Source organism: Centroberyx gerrardi, chromosome 2, assembly GCF_048128805.1.
Source record: "Centroberyx gerrardi isolate f3 chromosome 2, fCenGer3.hap1.cur.20231027, whole genome shotgun sequence".
NCBI lineage: Eukaryota > Metazoa > Chordata > Actinopteri > Beryciformes > Berycidae > Centroberyx > Centroberyx gerrardi.
Genome location: NC_135998.1, coordinates 37,917,149 through 37,936,308, shown reverse-complemented (window position 1 = coordinate 37,936,308; position 19,160 = coordinate 37,917,149). Strand labels below are relative to the sequence as shown.

The following is a 19,160-nucleotide window of genomic DNA, read 5'->3' as shown; positions in this document are numbered from 1 at the left end:
ATGACACCACACACACAGCTTTGAATGGACCTCAACACACAAAATAAAACTCTGGACAGTGAGAATATGGGAGCTTTAAGTCTTGTATTGAGGCATGTTCTGCATACTGTTAATATTACTGCTACAACTACTAGTAATACTGCAACTAAACACACACACATGTGTAGAGACGTACACCACACACACACACGCACTACTACAGCTGCTACTATTTAAAGCTACTATTTCAACTACTTCAAACACTGAAACTACTATTACTGTAGTACTACTACTACTGCAGCTACTACAAATATTGCTACTTCTACTGATAGTCCAAATACTACGACTGCTAAATTCTGTTACTTCTGCTACTGATATTACAACTATACTTTTACTACAGTTCATACCACTAATACATTTTACAACATTATTACCTATCCTTCCATGTATTGATAACTATAGGACTTTTGGCTGTCAACTAAATTGCTTAAGATCCATATATTCAAATTTTAAATATTTAAACTTGTTCAAATGAATTCAACTGTCTGCCTTTTCAAACTGAAGCAAAAACACAAATTTTCTTCAGAAATTTTGTACAGCAGTCCAAAACAACGTATACTCAAATTTGGTGCCAATTCTCCCCATGTTGGCACTATAGCAAGCATCTAAAGTTCAAAATTTTGAAAATTCATTAAGCAAAGCTGCAGCCGTACGTGCTGCAGCTTTGCAACTTTCACCAAAATGTAGGCCCAAGTCAGAAGAAACTTTCATAAACTTCAACCTAGCGCAAATTATGAAGTCCATCACTCAGATTTTTTCCAAAAGTGTAAAACGAATTAAACCTATCTCCTCCCACTTTCTTTGCTCAATTGACACCAAACTTTGTACACGGCATCTTCATACTGTCACCGACAAACGATCCACACAGATTTTTGATAGATCAAAAATTGAGCCCGTAGTGCATTGAAATGTTTTAAACCATACTTTAAACATTTTTCTTAACAAATAAGGTCATATTTTCCAAATCTTCACAAAAACATTTTGTCTGACAGAAGACATGTTGTAGATGACATATAGTAAATTTCATCTATTTTTCTTAAAATTTGTAATTTTGGAAAAAAAAATTAAATTCTGTGGTCATTTCATAATAGAAATGAATGGAATATTCAGCATACTTGAAAAATCATGTAGAGAGGAACCACATTCAAAACAATTACATAGAAATAATTTCAAAATGAGTATGCATGGGATTTTTTTCCATTTTTTCTCAAATTCAGATTTTTTTTGTATAAATTCCAAAACGTATCTTTTTTAAAGGTTTAATGCACATTAAATAATTCTCTTCTTATTTCTTTCCTCCTCCTGACTAACCTGTTTTGCCGTCGTTTTAGATCTTATAGACTTACAAAGGATTCTGAATGAAAAAACTAAACGGTCACACTGACCCCGGTCGCCGTATTGCTGCTTGCAGCTATAATTTCTTCCTTCCTTTCTTCCTTCTCTACATTTTTTTCTTCCTTCCTTATTTCTCTTTATTTTTCTATTTCTTCATTTCCTTTCCTTTTCCACTTTTTTACTTTCCTTCCTTCCTTTTTTCTTACCCTCCTTTCCTTTCTTCCTTCCTCCCCTCCTTTGTGTCTTCACGTTACCTGATCTTTCTTTCTTTCTTTCCTTTCCTTTTTTCCCCTTCTTTCCTCCTTCCTTCCTTTCTTTCCTCCTGTCCTTTCCTTGCTTCCTAGTTTCCTTCACTTCTTTTCTTCCTTCCTTCCTCCCCTTCTCTCCTTAACCCTTCTTTGCTTATTTTTCTTTCTTTTTCTTTCTTTCTTTCTTTCCTTGCCTACCATACTCCCTCCTTTCCTTGCTTCGCCTCATTCACACAACAAAACACCAAAAAATAGTGAAAATCTCCTATCATAACTGTGTTTTTTCTCTTTCGACCCCTACCCCTTTCCCCTGACTCCTCCCCCCAGTCTTCCAAGATGTCCGCCGCCTCGTACGACCAGCTGCTGAGGCAGGTGGAGGTGCTGAAGATGGAAAACTCCACGCTGCGGCAGGAGCTGCAGGATAACTCCACCCACCTGAGCCAGCTGGAGAGCCAGGCCTCCAACATGAAGGTACTACTGCATGAAGTACTCTGCTGATCTGGGCTCACTCTGTGCAGTAGTACTACATGCAGTAGTACTACTGCACAGAGTACTGCCAAGGAGAGGGTAGAAGGAAAAATAGTTTTAAGTGAGAGGAAATTGTTTAAATGTAAGGCTCTTTGTTTTTATTATTGGAATTAATGGAGAAAAATGGCGACAGGAAAATATGAGTGAACCATCTTTTTTCCGTTGCAATACTAAGAGGAAATCAGAATTTGTTGCAGGATCTTTGATTCTATAATTGAGGTCAATGGAGAAACGAGGTTGAAGAAATTCTGTCCGAGTGACTCATATTTATCTGTAGTTTGTCGTTTAAAGTTAACGCAAAAGATCTTTGATTTTCATTGTGGAAGTTAATGGAAGGTATGTGGAGAAAAATCAAGGTGGGGAAATTTGTCCGAGTGAGCCCTCTTCATGTTTCTATAGGATACTGTCAGTCAGAGTTCAATCTAAGGATCTTTGGGTTTTTACTATGGGACTTAATAGAGACAGTGCATAAATAGGCCACGCCCATCGTGGGGGAAACCGCTGCACCGCTCTCCATTCACTTTGTGTGACTGAGCCAGTTCCTCTCTATAAAACAGATGAGTTGTGTTCATGGGTCTCAGGATAGTTTGCTCTGTATTGACTGTCAGTCCAGGTGCAAAAGTGATGAGAAATCTCACTGACTTGTTAGCTAACGTAAGATAGTTAACTTAGCAACAATCCACTTTAATAACCAACGTCACGTCAGCGTCGCTCAAACTTATAGTCTGAAAAGCATAGCTGTATTTCCAATTTTTAAATATGAAGTGAAATTATTCAAAGTCAACTTATTATCTTACCTGGTGATTAAATTAAGTAGTGGTATTTCACTTCAGGTCACTGTGTGGGATCATTTATCAGCTTTATTGGAGTGATGAAAAAGGACGGTGATGGAGGCCAATTAAGTTCATTTTTCCAGTGTACCTTCTCCTCTCTGTTGGCAGTGTGCTGAAATAATTCTTTGACAGACTTGTCTACTCAAAAACAGAAAAACCTTGTCAGGCTGTCCGTATCTGTTAAGATTTCCTCCCGATCGCCGCTTTTGCCGGTTTGTTAGATATTGTTTTCCCCCACGGTGGGCGTGGCTTTCGAAGTACGACGCGCTCTGCAGTGTGTCTGTAGAGAAATGGGGATGGAAATGTTTATCCAAGTGAGTCCTCTTCACATTTAGAGATTTTTACTGGTTAAATTGAAAGATTGTTTAAGGATCTTTGATTTTACTGTGGAAGTGAATGGAGAAAAATGGGGACAGGAAAATGTTTCCAAGTGAGTCATCTTCACTTTTTTGCAAAGATAGGTTTGAAAGTGTTTTTGTTTCTTTTTTGTCATTTTTCTCTATCCTTTTCTTTTTGCTGTCGTTCCTTCTTTCATTCTGTCATTTTTTGTGACATTTTTGTTCTTTTTTTTTGCTATATTTTGTCTTTTTTTTGCTGATATTTTTGTTTTGTTTTTTGCTCCATCTTTTTTTAGCTCACGCTATAATTTTGTCTTTCTTTTTTGTTGAGTTTTTTTAGTTTTTTGTTGTCGATTTTTTTGTCTTTTTTTGTTGTTGCCATTTTTAGTTTTTTGTCGTTTTCCCTCTATTTCTCATTTTTTTGCTCTGTCATTCTGTTTTTGAGTGTGGAGAGCCAGGCCTCCAACATGAAGGTACTGCATTACACACAGTACTGCAGAAAGTACTGCATTACACACAGTACTGCAGAAAGTACTGCAGAAAGTACTGCAAGCAAGAGGGGACAAGGAAAAAGGGTTTAAATGTAAAGATGTTTAGGTTTTTTTACCATTTAAGTTAATGGAGAAATGAGGTTGGGGGAAACTGTCTGTCTCTCTCTCTCTCTCTCTCTCTCTCTCTCTCTGTCTCTCGCCCGCAGGTCAGTGTACTAAAAATAGGCAATCGATTGGTTCCACCAATCACGCGCTCCGCTGACTTCTCCCTCACATAATGAGCTCCTTGTTTTCAAACACACACACACACACACACACATACATAAACGACAAAGGACTACAAAATATTACAAAAACTACAACATATTACAAAAACTACAAAATATTTTAAAGAACTACAAAATATTTCAAAGAACTACAAAATATAAAACAAACTGCAAAATATTTCCAAAAAATGACAAAATATTACTAAAATATTAGAACGTAATGACAAAAAAATAACAAGTGACTACTACTTTTTCATTTTTTATTTTAAGTGTATTTATTTATGTGATGTAATTTTGTTTTGTTGTTGAGGTGTGGCCTGATGATCTGGGCTCCGTTTTACGTACCCGGCTAACTGAGTTAACCAAATTAGTTTGTTGACAATTTGGCATAAACCCAGGATCTTCCGTTTCACAAAGCGAGTTAACAATTTAGCCAGACTTGTTACCAGGGCAACAGAGTCTTAAGCCCAAACCTGCAAAAACTCAGGTTTAAGCTTAATTTAGCTGGACAGTCTGAACATCCTGTATATACAGTCTGAACATACTGTATATTCATACTGTATATACAGTATGAACATACTGTATATTCAGACTGTATATACAGTATGTTCAGACTGTATATACAGTCTGAACATACTGTATATACAGTATGTTCATACTGTATATACAGTATGTTCAGACTGTATATACAGTATATTCATACTGTATATACAGTCTGAACATCCTGTATATACAGTATGTTCAGACTGTATATATACAGTCTGAACATACTGTATATAAGCCAGAAGTCACACAGCCAAGAGCAGAAATGAACGCAGCGTTTCTTAAAGAGCTTCTGGAGCGTCATTATAAGGAGAACATTTGGAAGGGAACGTGTTTTTACAGATTAACAAGTTCTTTTAGCGCACACAAATAATTATCTTTATGAACGCTATCGATTTAGTCGTGAGTGAATTATTTACTTGCAGCAATTAACAGGACGGCACATCACAAACTCCACAAAGTGAAGCTCAGCCTAACAGTCACACAGATGCTGTGTTGGGCTTCGCTTCTTCTTCAGCCACATTTTTATATCCACAGTATAAATGTACAGTGTCTCATAACGTCAAGCAAGAGCAACAGTGATAATTCTGATGCAAAGAATAATGTCCACTTACTTGGACATTATTTGAAAGTATAGAATTACAATAAAGAGGCGACCTGTTTGCAATATATTTTCTTATATCTTGCCACTGCCAGATGCCCGGGGAAGTCATTAAAAAGAATATACTTTTTAATATTTCAGTATGGTGACATTAGAAAGCACAAGAGTGCAAATATTATGTGCGTACAACCACTTTAAAATTTAGCAAGTATACCCAGCTGCAGAAAGGGGCGGGGCCACAGATCAAACCTGGAATCTATAGGCTACAGATCATTTCATTGGTTTAGCGGTGGAAACAGGGCGGGACTACAGATCGTCTGTAATCTAAGTAATCCAAGTAATCCAAGTAATCCAAGTAATCTAAGTAATCTAAGTAATCTAAGTAATCTAAATCCATTGTCTGTGTTGGAAACGAGGGAAGTAGTGCTTTGTTTACTTGGTAGTTATTCAGTTTAGTTTCCTACCGTACATATATTCACAAACACCCTGTTGCATGTAAGAAAAGTCAATAACACCAGCAATTAAAATGAAACGTTTTTATGGTGAAATATATTTATTACCTTTTCGAAATGACAAAGACAAGCCATAACAACACAAATACATCGCCTACACAAACTTACATAGATACATACAAACAAACATAGAGACATACAAATACCCATACCCCCTTCCCCTAATAAATAATAAAATGAAACGTTTTTAATCACTTATTTACGTACACTTTCAAACATCGTTCCTAAAGATTGTCATTGCTTTAAATGGGAAGGTTTATAATACAAACCGTTATGCTGGCTGTACTACTATAACCCTTTTACATAAAGTACCTATCATATATCAAATATATTTTGAGGGAAAATTGTATTTTATAAGGTTTTACTGACAAGAGCAATCGGTTTTGGTGAAACTGGAAGTATGCGGGTAACTCAGTACACCACTGAAAGCCACTTTTCTTCTCAGGGACCTGTAGTCCCGCCCCCATCTGTAGTCCCGCCCCCATCTGTAGCCCCGCCCCCATCTGTAGTCCCGCCCCCATCTGTAGTCCCGCCCCCATCTGTAGCCCCGCCCCATATGTATCCCCTCTCGTTGTTTCTTCCCTCTCACTCTTTCATTCTTCCCGTTCTTGTTTTTGTATCTTCTTGTCGTTTCTCTCTTTTGTCCCTGTTTTTCTTGCTGTTCTGTTGCTTTTTCTTCTCTCTTTCACCGTTTTTTTGTAGTTTTTCTTCCTTTTTTCCTCTCTTGCCTTTCTCGTCTTTTGCTCTTCCTGTCCTTTCATTTTTCCCACCATTTTTCCCTCTTTCTTTCCTTCTTCGTTTTTCCCTCCATTTTGTCAGTTTTATCTTTTTTTACTTTCTTTCGCTCTCGTTTTTGTTCCTTTTTTTCCTGCTTTGGTCATTTTTTTCTGTTCTTCCCATCGTGCCTTGTCTTTTTTCCTCCATTTTCTCCTTTTCCCCCTCTTTCTCCCTATATCTTCTCATTTCTTCTTCTCCATCTTTTTCTGGATCTTGTAGTTTTTTCCTCTCGTCTGGTCTGTTGCTTTTTCTCTTGCTCTTGTTTTTGTTCTTTTTTTTTCATCCCGTCTTTCCTGTTCTTTCACTGTCTTTTGTTTTTCTTTTTTTCATCCATTTGTCATTCATTTTTTTTTGGTCTTCCTGTCATTTATTCCTGTCAGTTTCTTTTCTTGTCTTTAGTTCTTTTTGTCGTATTTTCCCTCTCTCCTTGCTTTTTATCCTTTCATTTTTCCTTTTTCGCTTTTTTTTGGTCTCGTTTTTTTCTGTTTGATTCTTTTTATCATTTTTTCCTCTGTTCTTTCATTCTTTTGGTAATTTGTTTTGAGTTTTTTTGCTTTTTTCCTTGTTTTTTCTGTGCTTTTTCTTTTGCTGTTTGACTGTCATGCGTTTCCTGTCGTTTTTTCTTAATTTTTCCCTCCATTCTGTCTATTTTACCTCTATTCTCCCGTTCTTTTCTTTTCTCCCCTCTATCTTCTCATTTCTTCTTCTCACTCTTTCCCTGTTCTTTTTCTGGACCCCCCCCCCCACACTTCCTGTCTCTCTCTCTCTGTCACTTCCTGTTTTTTTTCCTGCCTGTTACAAAAAAAAAGGAAAAGGAGGGGAATCGCCCTGTTTTCTGTGTGTCTGTGTGTCTGTGTCTGTGTGTGTCTGTGTCTGTGTCTGTGTCTGTGTCTGTGTGTGTCTGTGTGTGTCATGGCGCTGCAGCAACGCTGTCGCTTCATCCTGGTGAGTAGAGAGAGAGAGAGAGAAAGAACGATAGAATAGTGTTGCACTGTCTGTTTTTGAAAGGTTTAGTAAAGAATAGAGAGAAAATAGAGACTGAGAGAATTTTTTACTATACATTTTTGTACTATTTCATTTTTAGTACTAATGATTAAGTTTTTATTCTATTTTGATTGTTCTATTTTATTTTGTATTTGGTTTTTATGATTTTATTTTTTACAGTAATTGTATTGCTGTTATTCAATTTTTAGTGTTTTTTTAGTTTAATTTTTACTACTAATATTAGTTTGTATTATTTTGACTATTGGCTTTTTACTACTGATGTTTTACTGTAATTGTTTATTTTACTGTTAATATTTTACCATTTAACTTTTTTGCTATACATTTTTTATTGTTTTAATTTTTTATTAATTTATTTTCACTTTTTTTTACTGTTTAAGTTTTCGCTATTAATTTATTTTTACTATTATTTTTTACTGTTTAAGTTTTTCGCTATTAATTTATGTTTACTATACATTTTTTACGTTTTAGTATTTTACTGTTAAATTTTTTACTATTAACTTTTTTTAGTATTCATTTTTTACTTTTTCTCTGTTTTGGTTTATTAGTTTTATAATGTGTTAATATAGAGGGAAAAGAGAGAGAAAGATAGAAAAGAGAGAGACTTGAGGAAAGTTTTTTTTTCTATTTTTAAATATTTAAATATTTAATTTTTTGTAATTTTTGTAACAAATTCAAATGACAATTTCAGAATTACATAGAATATGCATCATGTAATTAATCATTCATTCTCTGCCAAGGAGGTGTTTTCACCAGCGTCTGTCCGTCCGTACATTACATTACTTTACATTACCTTACTTTACATTACTTTACATTACCTTACTTTACATTACTTTACATTACCTTACCTTACATTACTTTACATTACATTACATTACTTTACATTACCTTACTTTACATTACCTTACATTACCTTACTTTACATTACTTTACATTACATTACTTTACATTACCTTACTTTACCTTACATTACTTTACATTACCTTACTTTACATTACTTTACATTACCTTACTTTACCTTACATTACTTTACATTACCTTACCTTACATTACTTTACATTACCTTACCTTACATTACTTTACATTACCTTACTTTACCATACATTACTTTACATTACCTTACTTTACATTACTTTACATTACATTACTTTACATTACCTTACTTTACATTACTTTACATTACATTACTTTACATTACTTTACTTTACATTACCTTACTTTACATTACTTTACATTACATTACCTTACATTACATTACCTTACATTACATTACCTTACTTTACATTACCTTACTTTACATTACTTTACATTACATTACCTTACATTACTTTACATTACCTTACTTTACTTTACATTACTTTACATTACATTACCTTACATTACTTTACATTACCTTACTTTACATTACTTTACATTACATTACCTTACATTCTTTACATTACCTTACTTTACATTACATTACCTTACATTACTTTACATTACCTTACTTTACATTACTTTACATTACATTACATTACCTTACTTTACATTACCTTACTTTACTTTACATTACCTTACATTACATTACTTTACATTACATTACCTTACATTACTTTACATTACCTTACATTACATTACTTTACATTACATTACCTCACATTACATCACATTACTTTACATTACCTTACTTTACATTACATTACCTCACATTACATCACATTACTTTACATTACCTTACATTACTTTACATTACATTACTTTACATTACCTTACATTACATTACCTTACATTACCTTACATTACTTTACATTACATTACTTTACATTACTTTACATTACATTACCTTACTTTACATTACCTTACCTTACATTACCTTACATTACCTTACCTTACATTACCTTACATTACCTTACTTTACATTACATTACCTTACTTTACATTACCTTACCTTACATTACCTTACCTTACATTACATTACCTTACTTTACATTACATTACATTACTTTACATTACATTACTTTACATTACATTACATTACATTACATTACCTTACCTTACATTACCTTACCTTACCTTACTTTACATTACTTTACATTACATAACTTTACATTACATTACTTTACATTACATTACCTTACCTTACATTACCTTACCTTACCTTACTTTACATTACTTTACATTACATTACTTTACATTACATTACATTACATTACCTTACATTACCTTACCTTACTTTACATTACTTTACATTACATAACTTTACATTACATTACTTTACATTACATTACATTACTTTACATTACATTACTTTACATTACATTACATTACCTTACCTTACATTACCTTACCTTACCTTACTTTACATTACTTTACATTACATAACTTTACATTACATTACTTTACATTACATTACTTTACATTACATTACCTTACCTTACATTACCTTACCTTACCTTACTTTACATTACTTTACATTACATAACTTTACATTACATTACATTCTGTCATTTAGCAGACACTGTTGTCCAAAGCGACTTGCAGTAAGTGCATTTTGTCAACAGTAGTGAAACCAACAGTGCATCACAGTCTTCATCAGCTAAGCCTTTTAAAGGAATAGTTCACCCAAAAATGAAAAACTCTTCAGATTTGCCGAGTGATTCAGAGAGTCTGGTGTCGCTCTATTCAACGGCGATTTCTCGATCGGAAAAACGATCGGACCAATCAGTGCCTTTGTGGGCGGGACTAAAGTTTGAACCGTTCGTGCAACGGGTTTTTCATTGGCGTTTCGGCAGAATAATATTTGTTGAAATCATTCCTTAACCAACATAATGTCTTTACAAAGACGATATTTTTGTCAAAAACGACCGACATTCTTGGTAAAGTTAGTAAATATCAGTGTGACTGAAAATAACGTCAGAGCGGCCGATACGTCGGTCACTAGTGATCGGTTCGGGGAAAATAACCCCCCCCCCACACACACACACACACACACAGAAAACGGCTAACGAGGAGGAAATGTCAGACTGAATAATGAAGTGGAAAAGAAATGGCCGTTCAGTCTGAATATCAGGCTGGAAAACAGTCCCAGAGATCCCTGGAAAAGTACAATGCAGCTTTCTTCAAAACAACTGCAGTTGCCGGAGTAAAATAAATAAATAAAATGATGAAAATAGATACAAATAAAATGAATAAATAAATAATTTTTAACATTAAGTATAAACAAGTTAAGTATAAACTAAAATAAAAGAAGTAAATAAATATGTACATAAATAAAAAATCATAAAAATAAAATCACATGAATAATAAATAATATAAATACAGTTTTGCCCTCTAGTGTTGAAATGTTGCCTTCTCAGCCTTTCTCCACTTCCTGTTTCCTCCCTCTCCACTTCTGTTCTCTCCCCCCTCACTTCCTGTTTCTCTGCTCTAATAGGAAGTGCTGAAGCAGCTGCAGGGCACCATAGAAGAAGAGTCAAGCGACGGAGGAGGAGGGTCACAGCTGGAGCTAATCGAGAGACTTAAAGGTCAAACTCTCTCTCTCTCTCTGTCTCTCTCTCTCTGTCTGTCTCTTGCCCCTCTCATTTTTTTTGGTCATTTTTATCGTTTCTTTATGTATTTTTTCATCACCTTTTTCACATTTTTTGTCATTTGTAAATTTTTTGTCATTTAATAATTTTTGGTATTTTTTGGCCATTTTTTGTTTTTTATTTACATTTTTGTGTCTTTTTTTTGCTGTTCTATTGTTGCTCTAATTTACTTCTATAGTCTCTTTAAATCTAATGTCTGTCGTTCTGTCTGTATTTACTTCTATAGTCTCTTTCATTTTCCCTTGGTCATTTTTTGACGTTTTTTGGTGGTTTCTTTTATAGTTTTTTGTCATTTTTTATTGTGTTTTGTCATTTTTGGTAATTTTTTGTAGGTTTTTGTCTTGTCAGTTTCTTTTATAGTTTTGTATCGTTTATTGTTTTCCATTAAATTTTTTTTCATTTTGTCTTTTGTTTCTTTGTGATTTCTTGTAGTGTTTTTGTTGTATTTGGTCATGTTTTTTTTTTTTTCGTTTTTTGCTGTTTTCATTTTTGTCGCTCTTTTTGTTGCGCTCTCTATTTTAATATATAGTCTCTCGTACCTTTCTATCTGGATTTATCTGTAGTTTTTTGCTTTGTCGTTTTTTTTGTTGTTTTTTTTCCCTTTTTTTCTATTTTCTTTACTACATTATTTTGATGTTTTATAGACACTTTGATGTGGTTTTTTTTTTTTACTTTTTGGTTGATTTTTGTCGGTTTGTGATGTTTTTTTTGTATGTCTTTTTTAGCTGTTGTTTTTCGATTTTTCCGCTCTTGTTGTAGCTCTCTCCTCTACTTCCTTTTGGTCACTTTGTGTCATTTTTTTTCTTTTTCTGTTTTCTCCCTCTATGCTGATGATCCTTGACTTATTTTGTCACTTCTCTTTCTCATTTTCTCTCTCTCTCTCTCTCTCTCTACAGAAATGAGTCTGGACCCGTCGGGTTTCAAGCCCAGATCAAAGCCCCCTCCTCCTCCTCCCCCTCACCCCCCCTCCTCTTCCTCCTCCTCCTCTTCTTCCTCCTCCTCCTCCTCCTCTTCCTCCGCAGCAGCGGCGGGGGGAGGGGGTCTAAGGAGGGGGGGGACGGTTGCCCACGGCTACCTGGACGAGCTGGAAAAGGAGAGGTGAGCGGGGGTGTAGTTGTATGGTCGGGATTTTTTTTATAGTTAAAAAATATATTTTGGTTTTTTTTGTATATTTTTTTTGGTCAGTTTTTTGTAGTGCTGGCTTTTTTGTATTTTTTGTTTATTTTGTAGGTTGTTTTTAATTTTTATTAGGGTTTTTGGTTGTTTTTTTAGTGTTGGCATTTTGCTATTGTTTGTCATTTTTTCATATTTTTTGGTTTCTTTTTTACTTTATTTTTTTAATCTTTTTATTGAGAGCAAGGTAGAAGTGACAGACATATAGAAACAACATGTTTTTTGATTTTTCGGAGAACACAATAATAACTCACATCCCACCAAATCCCTGATAGTGCGTTTCTTTTTTATTTTGTAGGATTTGTTTGTATTTCTTTCTCTTTTTCTTTTATTTAGTTTATTTTTTTGTAGTGTCATTTTTTAGTCTTGGCATTTATTGTAGCGTTTTTGTAGGTTTATTAGTATTCTTTAAAATATATCTTTTTTTCCATTTGTTTTATAGGTTTTTTGGTCATTTTGTAGTTTGTCATGTTTTCTTGATTTTTGTAGTTTTTGTCATTTTTTGTAGTCTTAGTATTTTTAGTTTATTGTAATTGTTTTAGTATTTTTTTGCATTTCTAGTGTTTTTTTTGTCTGTTTTTGTATTTTTTGCTTGGTTTTGTAAGGTTTTCTCCTTTCTTTTTTCCTGTTTTGTGCTTTCTTTTTATACGTTTTTACTTGCTTGTGTCTGTCATTTTTGTAGCTTTATGGTCAGTAGTTTTTTTTCTGTCATTTCTTCCACTAACTCTTTGTTTTGTCATCGTTCCCCCCTCCCCCTCTCTCTGCTCTGTGATTGGCCGGCCCCGCCCCCTCAGGTCCCTCCTATTGGCTGAGCTTGAGAAGGAGGAGAAGGAGAAGGACTGGTATTATGCTCAGCTGCAGAATCTCACCAAGAGGATCGACAGTCTTCCGCTCACCGAAAATGTAAACATTCATATTTTAATATCAATATTATTATTCATTTTGATGAGAATAATTCAATTTCATTGTTAATATTGAGTTTTTACAAAGATTGTTATAATTAAATTTTTACTGTTATCTTTTGTGATGAAAACATAAGATTAATATTGCATTATTATTGTTATTAATTTTGTACGTGAACGTAAGATTACTATTTCATTATTACTTTTAGTAAGTTAGATGAAAATTTGTACTTAATCATTATTGTATTCGACAAAAACATAAAATTCATATTTCATGAGTTAATTTTTGATGAAAACATTAGATTTATATTTCATTACTATTATTAATTTTAACTCCATTTTTTTTACGTGATTTAAAAAAAAATGTAAGTTTGTTTTTAACAGTTTAATTGTCAAATTTTTAATGCTTTAATCAAAATATTACATGGAAATTAGAAATTTTGTAAAATGGTAGTAATATGAAAGGTTTAAAGGCTAAAATTTAAAATCTTCAATGTCTAAAAAATTCATTGTCGACTCAATTTTTCATAATTTATAGGTGAAATTGTGGTGTTTCACATAAAAAAAAAATTTCTTTCTCGTCCTTTCCCCCCTTAAATATTGTGAAATGAGTACTATAAAAAAAAAAATTTCAAACATTAAAAATATCTGAGTACTTAGAAAAGCGCTATATAAATAAAATTTATTATTCTAGTTATTAACACAAAAGGGTTAAGGGCTTGAATTTAAAAAATTAAAATCTAAATTGTTCATGTTGCAAAAATATAAAAATTGTCGACTAAATTTTCACCTAAAATTTCTGTTTAACATTACATTTTTTTTCTTTCTTTTCTTCCTCCCCCCTCTTCCTCTCCTCCTCTTCTTGTCCTGCAGTTCTCCCTGCAGACGGACATGAGTCGGCGGCAGCTGGAGTTCGAGGCTCGTCAGATCCGAGGAGCGATGGAGGAGCAGCTGGGCTCCTGCCAGGAGATGGAGAGGAGGGCGCAGGTGTGATGAGGATAAATGACAACAAAATAAAGAAAGAGTAGCCAAAAAATGACAAGAAACTACATTTTGTCAAAAATTTAAAGGAAAATAATGTCAACAGAACCTACAAAAATTTTGCCAAAAATTAGCAGTTTAGAGGGGAAAGTCAAAACAAATGTTGCCAAAAAACGCTACTCTTAAAACAGATGTGTTAATATCAACACAAGTTGTGTCAATTCCCAACACACTAATGTGTCTATATATAAGGACCACACATTTTGTGTTACTTTTAACACAACTACTGTGTTGAGTTTTAACACAAGATTTGTGTTGGATTTTCAAACAGTGATTGTGTCAAATATAACACAAGATGTGTGGTCCTTATATAGACACATTATTGTGTTAAAAAATGTGTTAATTCTATTCCTAAGGATTTGAATTTAAATAAGCAGACACCCAACTGTAGAAAAAAGGTTAACATTTATTGTACAATTGTGGTCATGAGCATAAAAGATTTCATCAATAAAATGTTGCATGCATATGGTCATCAACTTTTAAAAAAAAAAATCATTCTAAAATTCCTCATATGCATGGTCATTAAAATACATGTTCCCATGTAACATTTCTTCAAACGGGTAATCAACAAACATTCTGTATGAAATTTGTTCTCATATATGCATATGTATTAACATAAGAAACAACTATTTATCACATTCTGTAAGCAAAATATGCACCAGATTCTGAAAGGTGCAGTTCAGAATGACTTACACAATTTTGTACCTGGGATTTAAGTAAACTCTGTCACCCTGGAAACATGACAACAGGCTTAATGGTCTGACATCTGCAAGATCATTTATGCTAACCATTTCAAATACATCTTTTTTGTCCACCACATAAGCGTAGTAATGATTGTCAAAACATTCAACTGATAAAATTCTGACAAACATCAATACCTCTTCCTTCTCACATTCTGGAAGGATGTGAACTATTTCACCAAACAGACGTTCACCTCTTGTATCATACTTAAGAGGGACTACACTCCCTGTTCTATAGGTCTGACCAAACACACTGTGTGTGCAACATGGATAGTACTTAAAATGCCAAAATCTTCATTCTTTGTATGCAACTTTTCAAGGAGCAGCTCACTGTGTTCTAAAGATCCTACAATGACAGGAAAGGCATTTGGAACTGATATTTGAGAGTTGGTGAATCCGCTGTAACATCTTCAGGTCCGACATCTGCTGTGGCTTCTACTAGAATTGGTTCATTATCAATGTCATTTGACATATTACAAAGCTCCAAATGTCCAGGACCATAGCCAATTTGTTCATTTGATGTCATTTTTGAATGGTCTTTCTTAAGATGTTTTGTATAGGAGTTTAGATTGTGATATGTTCTTTGGCAGTTCTGGCAACAAACAATTTGAAAGTCTTGGGAATCTGATAAGGCATGAAAGGCTCTGAGATGCCGGATAAGCTTCCTGACTTCTCCTCCAATTACACGCTTGCACTTTGGGCACACATACATGGTTTACTTATGACATAGCCTGGAGCTTGGAGATGAGCTCAACAACTTTGTATCTTTTCTTACCGGAAACAGGCATCTCATAAATATGCTCCAGGAAAGAGAAGACAGACTGCAGTTGGATAGGGTACACAAGGTTGCAAACCCAATACATCTTGAATAGCTTGTCAATTGCGCAGGTCAGCCCTTCAACTCCAAGCGGAACAGCAATCTTGTCACTTCTTACGACGATCAGATACTGCTGGGCGGCTCCACTTGGGTGTCCAAGGCATAGGATGCAAGGTTGATGGGCCCTCACTGATGAATCAGGATTCTCTTCTTTGAGATGCTCGTTCCAGGCTGTAACACAAAACGTTTGAAATACTACATTAGGAAACCAGCATGGGGAGAAGACCATAACACAAAATCAGGAGGTTCACTAAAGTGTACTAGACAAGGATGTGAATTCAACAGTGATGCAACCAAAAAGCCATTAAGACACAAACAACATACTGGTACAAAGTCCATGAGGTAGGAAATGGCTGATTTCACACTGCAGCGACTCCATCCTGCCCCTCGTCCAGATGCAGTTGGTGGAAGAAGGTGCGTGAGCACCTGAAGTGCTTTGAAGCAAAGCATGTCTACATGGAAATATTAGATTGCAAATTAGATATCTGACCCCTACCTAAGGCCAAGTCATCCTGACCAATTAAACTGGCTTAGGTAATTATTCATTGCATAAAAGTTATAAGTACATGTTCACCACATCTTACTGAATGCGACCCAACATACCATCACTGTCGTTCCCGGTGGATGAAGGATTTGCCAGATCCTCAGACATCTCCAACGAAGCAACCTTCATTAACCTGGGGATGATGTTTGTCTCCCATTTGCGAAGGAAAAGGTCAGCCTTCCCCTCGAACAGTTTACCGAAGTCTGAATCAAACTAAGATGTAGAAAGAGATAAACATTTGTGTTGAGTCAATTTCAATCCAATTTGTTCATTTGAATTTAACAGGCACACATTTTACATTCACTGAGGTACGGCCTCTTGTGATTAAACAATGTTTTGGGATTGCTTCAAAGGAGTGAAAATTGATAACTGTATTAATTAAGATGAATTAATCAAGATTATAGCATCAAGAATTTGCTTACCAGGTGTGGCATGTCAATGAACTGTGGATACTGATGAAATATCTCAGCCACTGTTGGAGATTGTGTTGTAATCCATGTTCTTCGGTGAGCGTAGGTCCGGTCCATAGCGTGCTTGATTGTTGAGAGGTTTTGTAGGTGAGGGCTTCATCCTCTTTGCCAGGGTCACCCACTCACTCACATCCTCCTCTGTGTCTGGGTCTGTCATGATCAGAGTTACAGTGCCTCCTGACTTGCTCTTCTGCCGATATCTTCTCTGGCTTTCCTCCGTATCCCTTCTAAGGTTTCGTAGTTTCATTTCAGTGAAGCCGTTGTGTGAGGCTGGATCGTAGAAGTGTTCCTTGGCATGGGTTAAAGGTAGACAGAGTGGGAATGAGGCGTTAGTCAACATTATCAACAATACAATGGCCCTCATTTCTGAAACCATTGTAGAAACATCTGGTACATCGCACATCAGTAAAATGTGTGTGTGTGTGTGGGGGGGGGGGGGTCAAATAACATAATTTCTATCACAAGCATAGTTTGAGGGCAATTGATATTTACTTGCATATTTATTTATTTATTTGTTCCGCTCATGGTAATGCACAGCTCCAGAAAAGAAAAAAAAAAAGAAAAAAAAAAAGGCAATTCACAATTAAAACACAACTCAATTTACACATTCCATGACCGAAAAGGAGCAGGGAGAAGAAAATCTTATTTTGCCTGCCCCTTACTCAAAACATAAATAAACAATAGAAATAGATGGTCTGTCAATTACAGTTACTTAACAAACAGCAAAAAAAAAAAGGGGGGTTAGGGTTAAATTAATTTTAAAATGTGCTACTTTGGCTCTGATGCAGCCTCTCTCTGCCTGTAGTCACCACTCTGTAGTCTCGCTCAATGTCCCGCCCACAGCACTATCTGATTGGTTACACGTCACGAGTAATAGCCTATCAACACTGAAGGCTATGCCACAGACAGGCAAAGAGACTGGAGCTGCTCATGGGCGCCTGGTTATGTTTTAAAATGGGGGAGCAAACTTGGTAAAATACATAATTGGCGGGGGGGTCTGAATTCTAATTTAAAACAAATTTCCTGCATTTCTACACCACCTAACCTCTTGGATTAAGTCAAGAAACAGCCAAACTGAGTACAATTAGCTGATAATTAGCCTGATCAGCCACCGTCAGTAATCAATACAAACACACAATATTAAACCATTAATCAAACCATTAACTAACAGCAGTCAACGTCAGACAACCTTATCATACTTTAGCAGTTACCTAGTGTTTCTGTAGTCGTGACAAAACGTTAAAAAATATACATATTAGCAGTTTGAATTAAATTGAAGCTCCCTGCGATCTCCGGGGAAATAATACGCCAAACTCCCTTTAAGAAATATGACATTAACAATTCCTTACGTGTCCATAAAAACACATAACTGTAGAAACACAAGATAAAAGGCGTCATATGTAGACAGTCTTCTTGTCAATTCGGCATCAATATAATCCATAAAGATAAACTCTATTTCCGTACAAACTTTACATTTTGGATTTTGTCGCCTCAACTCGCTACCAGCCTCTGTTGGTTAACGTTAGCTGCGCTATTTTAGTGGGAGAAGACTGTGGGACTGAGGCGAACCGTCTCAAAAATTAGATTTTTCACTGAAATAAGTGCTGGTTGGGGGATCAGATACACGCCGAATTAAACACCGACTCATAACACTGTTAATTCACCGTCTATCGTGTGTGTGACGGTATTTGAGGAGGTTTTTTTGCTTTTAAATCAGTTGCTCTTCCTTTTTTTTTCTTCGCTAACGCAATCATATAACTTTAGGCGCCATTTAGCATCGCATGGTCACATGCTACTTTACATGCTAAGCTATAGCAGGATGATGAAAAACTGATATTAACATTACCTTAATTATTTGTGCTTGTGCTTATTAGTCACATTCATACGTAGTAAGCTATCCCTTTCTGCACCACGTTACATTAGCTAGCTACCTAGCTAGCTACGAACCGAAGGTGCAAGCTAACGTTACACTTACTGGTCCCCGTTCAGACCGCGCTAGCATGACAGTCATGGCAGAGTGACATGTCTAACCTAGACACATCGAGCTTCTCATCCCCAAATACAAATCCAGTGTAATTTACCTTTTTATTTTAGCTAACGTGAATTAAAATACAAAGACATTTACCTTTGGTTTTCCAAATGGAATTTTCCATTAGGGCGGGAGTAGAGAGATGTTGAAGTAGTGATGTGATTGGTCAATGGTTTAACACATGTTGTGTGTGTCCAATCGTTTAGATCAAACAACACATCATTTGTAGAAAACAACACAATATGTGTCTGCTTGATAATAACACAAAAATTGTGTCAGCTAACAACACATTTGTATTAAGAGTG

At 35.1% G+C, this 19,160-nt stretch overlaps 1 protein-coding gene across 2 annotated transcripts in view; it reads left to right on the top strand.

Moving 5' to 3' along the window:
- apc (APC regulator of WNT signaling pathway) overlaps positions 1 to 19,160 on the top strand; it is a 66,835-nt gene that overhangs the window by 24,050 nt on the left and 23,625 nt on the right. For both annotated transcript variants that reach the window (XM_071911022.2, XM_078286361.1), the window contains 5 exons: positions 1,950 to 2,093; positions 10,926 to 11,016; positions 11,976 to 12,177; positions 13,047 to 13,155; positions 14,028 to 14,141. In XM_071911022.2, the coding sequence (XP_071767123.2) occupies positions 1,959 to 2,093; positions 10,926 to 11,016; positions 11,976 to 12,177; positions 13,047 to 13,155; positions 14,028 to 14,141 (651 nt within the window). In that variant the 5' untranslated portion in view covers positions 1,950 to 1,958. The remainder of the gene's footprint in view (positions 1 to 1,949; positions 2,094 to 10,925; positions 11,017 to 11,975; positions 12,178 to 13,046; positions 13,156 to 14,027; positions 14,142 to 19,160) is intronic.